Raw genomic sequence first — 6,375 nt, 5'->3', positions numbered from 1 at the left:
CTGCTACCCACATGGGTACCCACAAATATTGTGGGTTTGGGCACGGAAAAGCACTACCCGCGCCCGCCCCCGACCGTTGTCATCCCTACTCCTAAGATGAAAATGAGTATATTGAAAAAATAAAAAAATAAAGTGAATGCTTATTAAATTATGACATCGATTTCAATTAGCTACAAGTGGTACATGTTTGATTCTTCTTATACAAAGTCTCGGGTTTGAGTCTTGTTGATGAAAAAAATATCAATTAGGAGAGTTAGTCTCACATACATATAGATGTTCTCACCTCAGACAAGATTGTCTCCGGTGTGAGAATACATGTGGGAAACCAAAAAAAATTAGCTTATTTACTTTGTTGTTTAATGTCTTTTATTTTAATTTTAGAGTAATATTAACTTTATTTAATTAACACTAAGGAATTTTATTTGTATCCAGCTTGTTTAAGACTCATTTAAGCAAGGTTGATTATCACGTGACTTTTTTATTTTATATGTTGTGTCATGTAACGAATTGTCTCCAGAGTCGCAATTTACAACAGTACACGTCTTTTAACTAACCTAAAATGCTACTGGGTGCGTATATGAATCAGCACAAAAAAATACCGGAAAAAAGATCCACTTCTGGAACGGTGAACCGCGATCAATTTTGATTTTTGAGTGAATATTACTCTTGAAGTTTTTAACCAAGCTACCAGACAAAATAAAACTGAGATAAAGAATTGAAGAGTAAAATACAAGAATAAAGCAAAGGGGAGATTTAAAAGGATCATTATGCCATGATACATGTATTTCGCTAACCCTTGCAGAAATGCTCAACAAGATTTGACAAAAGGATGTAGAAGGTGTAATAGTCTTGGCACATGAATTACAGGTACCCTTAGAGCTCTTAACATCACAAGTTCACACAGCCTTTAAACTTTAACTTGAACCTGCACTAGGTACAGCGACTGATTTTGAGTCTTCTGCCCTTTCATGTTCTTTGTTGAGCATCTGAAATTACATTTCAGATATTAAAAGACATAAATTACTACAAACCCGTAAGCCACACAGTAAAGAGGATGAGTATGTATGAAGTTTCCTAGGAACTAAGAAAAAAGCTCAAGCATAGCTTTGTAAAACAAAGAAGGATTAGATTTTATCGCTAAACTTGCTAAAATTAGTGAACATTAATAATAAATAATGGCATAAGATTGCGGAAATTGTATCTGACCTTGTTGTTAATCAAGTTGTGGAGCGCAATTACACTTCTAATGAGAGAGGACAGGTATATTACCAGCATCATATCATTGGTTTTCACTACACAGGACAGGACAAGGATCAAAAATCAAGAAAAGACATTAGAGAAAATATGGTATTTACACAAAAAAATAAACAATCTTAACCTGCAAAAGCCTTGATCAGATCAATGACATTAAGATTTGGCAGCAGGTTGAACACATCCTAACAAATTGCAATGAGACATGAAATGGTGTAAAACAATAATTCATATGTATTGTTAAAATCTAGTTCTACATCAAACTAAGATGGCAACAGCAAGAACAATACTTCAATCTAAATTCACAAAACAAATAATAACGCAGCCATAGGATATGCATTTGCTACGCAAAAATGAGAACCAACCTGCAGATGATACAGGATCTCATGGTTTAAAGGAAGCTTTCCATCAATAACAAGGTCAAGGTAACTCCTTATCTCCTTAAGTCTGGCATCCAAACCCTTCAAGGCTGTGAGTTTTCCACTCACCTATGTAACACATTACAATGTCAGCAATCATTTTTTAATAAAAAGGAACCATGTAACATACTCAAAAGTATAAAAGCAAAAACATATTTAAAAAATAGCATTAAGAAAAAAAAGAAAACAAAGAGAAAAGAATAATAAATACACAGAAGAATAAACAAAAGCACCTCTGTTGCAAGTGTGCTAATGGTTGTATCCTTCACATCTCTAAGTAAGTGTTCCACTCCTGCACAAGGAGGTAAAAAATTTAAAATAACAATATATGAACCAAATAATGAACAAATCCTGTACAACTATGCGGATGAAATTAAAAAGCTTCAGTGTTAACTTTTTTATACAAAACAGCACCAACCAAGCCTTTTTGCACTAGGTTGGGTCAACTACATAAATCAAACGAAAGCATAATATTCTAAAAATTTAAAACAAAAAACATTAAATAAACCATAGAAGAGTTGCAGCACATTGCATTACATGACATACCTATTTCCTCAACTTCATGAGCAGCAATCTCTGATTGCACATGCACAAAGACCTTTTGGCTTTTCTGAGTAGCATTCTGTATTCAAAATAAACTATCAGTCAGTTCCTAACTCTACTGCTTAAGGGGTAAGCAAACATCAGCTCCCACTGTCGTATAGCACAGAATTATTTTTGTAATAATATCAATAAAATATTATTATTATCAAACATAGAGATGATTTGAGTTCTACCTCTTTAACCTCTTCAACTGCATAGTAAGCTTTTGTTGGAATTCCCAGCTCCTTGGGTTCAACATCAATTATAACCAAAACAGGGTTTGGAACATAGCTGCAACAATGTTAAGCTTGATCACATTGGAAAAAGCAACATAAATAATGTGTCTAAAATAAAGTTCCATCAGTTCATGACAATTATATTCATATCATCAGACTGAAAGGGGATTAAAGAAGTAGAACAAACTTTGTGAAGCCATTAAAATGAAAAATGGGAAATACGAGCACTCCAAGAAAGTAAAAATACAACATTTAAATAGCACTTCTACTCAGGATATCAGCTTAACTAACATACTCATTAAATAACCCATGAATGTCGAGATCATTTTCACGCAGTTTTGGACCAGTGCTATACCACCCCACAACATGCTCTTTTGCTGTAAGAGAAAAAAAGCCATGTTAATTTAAATCAGATATTAAACTGAAAGAAAATACAAGAAAAGGGAACACAAACCAACTTATACCATTTATTCTCTTAAACATAGAAAACATTGATTCATGATAATTGTGGTCAAGAAACCAAATGCTAGGATCCTTGTCATCTTCTTCAAAGGGCACTGTTGAATGTCAAAAAGAGAATTTATTAGAGTGAGATACACAATTCAATTATCCAATTAGCAGTTCAGACTTGAGAGTTCTAAACAATGCATAGAAATAGCATCATTTGAAGAAAACTTATGCCTGGAACTAACAATCTTGTACATTCAATTAGATATCCAAAATAGCGAAAATGCAAATGCAGTAACAAATAAACGGGAAACTTGAAGTTCACCTCTTATTAAGTATGAATAAGAAACATGCGCGTTTAATAAGTTACAACATCAAAAAACTATCTTTCAAGTATACAACAAAAATAACCAAGCACTATGTGGAGTCGGCATATCGTAAATCATTTTTACAAACTTCTTTGTGAACAACGAACTAAAACAAGCTAACCAGACTTCGAGCCTTTTGGCACAATGCTAATCCATGCGTCATTCAAGTTTTTTTTAGTACGTGCATGAGGAATCAATAAACAACATGTGCAAATTGCAAAATATCATTTGAATAGATCAGCTCTTATTAGTTTAAAGAAAATGATATCACATCTTCGCATAGAATCAAATCTCACCTAAATTTCAACGAACATAACTAAACCCTAATTTGCGTAATTTTAGGTCACAAAGCCTAACAAAATAAATCGTCGCTAATTAACGAATCAGGTGGATAGATCGAGAAAGAGAAACACAAACCAGCGTAGCTATTGGTAACATCGACGGTGCCTTTAACAGTGGAACCAAGTAAGACTCCAACGACGCGTTTACGAGTGTCCTTAGCGACTCTGTTGTAGTTATCGACTATGCTTAACAACACGAGAGGGTGAACTATCACTTTCTCGATCGCTCGAGATGAGATTTGCTGAGTTTTTATCACATCCATTGTTGTTTTTGTTGCAACTGCAAATCCGAATTTTGATCCTTTAAATCTTTCTCACTTCTCTGATATCAATTTTTTCTTTGATTTTCCTTTGCAATTCAATTTCTGTTCACAGACGTGTCGGGTATGAGGCCTAGGGTCATGGTTATTGTGCCTAATGGCCCAAATTTGAGGGTCCAATAACAGCCTTAAGCCTGTTTTATTGAGCCCACAGCTTAAATTTGGGGATTTGGTTTTCAGCCTGCGCTGTTTGGTTTAGGGAATATAAACGTGGAGAGAAAATAAGAAGATAAAGAATGAGAAAAGGGAATAGAGTAATAAAGATATTATATTTTAAGTGTTGTTTGGTACGGTAGAAAAAAAGACAAACAAGAGAAATAAATAAATTTTTTATGAATAGACAATAATACTCTTATTATATTAATTTTTTGGAAGTGATTTTAAAGGATAAAATTGTATTTAATAAATACAATATTTCTCATTCACTTTCTTACATGATGAAAAGATAAACAAAAAGTGTTGGATCCACCATATTTTCCTTTCTCTTCCTCTTATGTACTCTTAACCAAATAAGAGGGGGGAAAGGAAATTCTCTCATTTCTAACCAAACAAAAACTTCACCCACTTTTTTTCTAAAACCACAAAACACTCTTCAAATTAATCACTTATATTGATTTTATATCTACTTGTTATTATGAAGAATGATATTCTGTGAGGAAAAGTGATGTTTCATTATGTAGCATATGTGGCGTCATAGAAAAGCATATGTAATTACTATCAGATCGAAAGTGGCACACGAGCATTCACTAGCATGGATGAAAGGTGCATGACATATAACACGTTGGTTTAAATGTAAGGTATCTAAAATGGGTGTTTGTTGGCATGGACGTGAGGTGTATCACACCAACCCATTTTCACACATGTAGGGTGTAACACATTACTGATTGATATTGAGGCAAGGTGCACAATATATGTACTCCTTAAGATAGATTATGATAGTTATTTGAACTATGAGTGTGATACAAACAATGGAGTTAACTATTAAGGCTTTACAAGGAAGTTTCTTAGTATAATTGGGTTTGACTATTGAAGAGCGAAATTGTTAGTAAATTCTTATGTATTGGTTTCCATCATGTCGAGATTCCTCCTATTAATGGATGGCTAGAGAGCATGCTCTATTGGATGTTGATAAAAGTTTAGAGAAATTGTACATAATTTTGAAGAAAAGTTGAGTTTTTGGTGACATCACCAAGAAGCGCAGTAAGACTTATGCAGTTATGCTAATGGATGGACATACTCTAATGAGAAGGAAATCACATAGAGGAGCTTGTAAAAAGAATTATGGTCAATAAAAGGTAGAACTCATAAACAGTGAGATATTCATCGAGATTGAGATTGTTGTGAAAATAACTAATATTCAAGTATAACAGGACAAGGTTTATAGGGATACACAACCATATTCTTAAAGCATTTGAAGACACAAAATGAGAAAAGACCACATCCAAAATGTGGTGGCAACCATGACTCTTATCTGGGTGTGGATTGACCCACCACCTTTTGGGTAATACAACTATTTTTAGGCAGCGATGCACGACCAAATCATGTATGGAGCCACGACCATGGATCGTGGCCTCTCTAGATAGATACAAGCACAACTAGATTCTAAACATTGTTTATGGATTATTAAGCATAGACGAACCTAAGAGATTCATAATGTGGGCACTTTCCCCCACAAACTTTCCATTTTAATTTATTTCAAAAATATCATGTAGACTTTTTATCTGAAAAAATTACTTATAAAATGTATTTAAAATTTATCAACTTTTTTTATCTTATCTATACCATTTCTAAAGCATATTACAAATACATAATTTTTACCTCATACATTATTGTGATATGCAATACTATTTAAGAATTTCGTTTGTAATTTATATTTTGGAATGGTTGAGTAGTCATTAACACAAGTATTTATTAATATATTTATATATTTGTTAACATTTTTATATTATACATTTGAATTGTCCCTTGCAACCTAAAATTTATGGGTGAGTTACTACTTTTAAGGCTATGTATTGAGTTTAAGTATCAGACTATATAAACTTGTGTGAATAAGATCTTTGCTCCTAATATTGATAAGGTTTTGATGAAGACACCAAAATCATCAAAAAGAAGAAAATGAAGAATATTTATGAAGACAAAGAAGATTAAAGCTTCAATGATACCAGTTCTGCATCTAAAACAGAAAACGAAGAGCAAGCACATCTATCACTTATGGCATCTCATCATTCTGATGATGAAGAGGTAAACGACTCTAATCTATTTTCTTCTTCTGAACTTCAATATGCATTTAATGACTTGCATGATGAATATGTCAAATTAACAAAAATATTTCTAAAACAAAAGTCTGAATTAGATGCATTTAGAAACAAACATTCATCATCCTCTTGTCAAAACTGCATCACTCTTGAAAA

At 33.0% G+C, this 6,375-nt stretch overlaps 1 protein-coding gene across 2 annotated transcripts; it reads right to left on the bottom strand.

The window, feature by feature from the left end:
- Positions 694-4,039, bottom strand: LOC109345079 (26S proteasome non-ATPase regulatory subunit 7 homolog A). Of its 2 annotated transcripts, XM_019583858.1 has the most exons (11): positions 3,978-4,039; positions 3,721-3,946; positions 2,953-3,045; positions 2,784-2,865; positions 2,447-2,543; positions 2,217-2,292; positions 1,904-1,962; positions 1,617-1,739; positions 1,379-1,436; positions 1,207-1,292; positions 694-986 (listed from the first exon to the last, which is right to left on the bottom strand). In XM_019583858.1, the coding sequence occupies exons 2-11, from the start codon at positions 3,905-3,907 to the stop codon at positions 915-917; spliced, it is 933 nt and encodes a 310-aa protein (XP_019439403.1). In that variant the 5' UTR covers positions 3,908-3,946; positions 3,978-4,039; the 3' UTR covers positions 694-914. The 2 variants fall into 2 exon arrangements, with proteins under 2 accessions (XP_019439403.1, XP_019439402.1); XM_019583857.1 differs by having other exon boundaries at positions 3,721-4,002.

The sequence above is a fragment of the Lupinus angustifolius genome, chromosome LG04 (assembly GCF_001865875.1).
Source record: "Lupinus angustifolius cultivar Tanjil chromosome LG04, LupAngTanjil_v1.0, whole genome shotgun sequence".
NCBI classification, from domain to species: Eukaryota; Viridiplantae; Streptophyta; class Magnoliopsida; order Fabales; family Fabaceae; genus Lupinus; species Lupinus angustifolius.
Note: the sequence above shows the minus strand (reverse complement) of the source record. Positions and strands in the feature narration are given on the sequence as shown.

Bases quoted from the DNA above. Each gene is read 5' to 3' on its own strand.
- LOC109345079 (XM_019583858.1), bottom strand. From the start codon at position 3,907: ATGGATGTGATAAAAACTCAGCAAATCTCATCTCGAGCGATCGAGAAA. The intron at 3,046-3,720 runs GTTTGTGTTTCT...GACATTCAACAG, and splicing joins TGTTACCAATAGCTACGCTG to TGCCCTTTGAAGAAGATGAC. The intron at 987-1,206 runs GTCAGATACAAT...ATGTAATTTCAG, and splicing joins ACAACTTGATTAACAACAAG to ATGCTCAACAAAGAACATGA.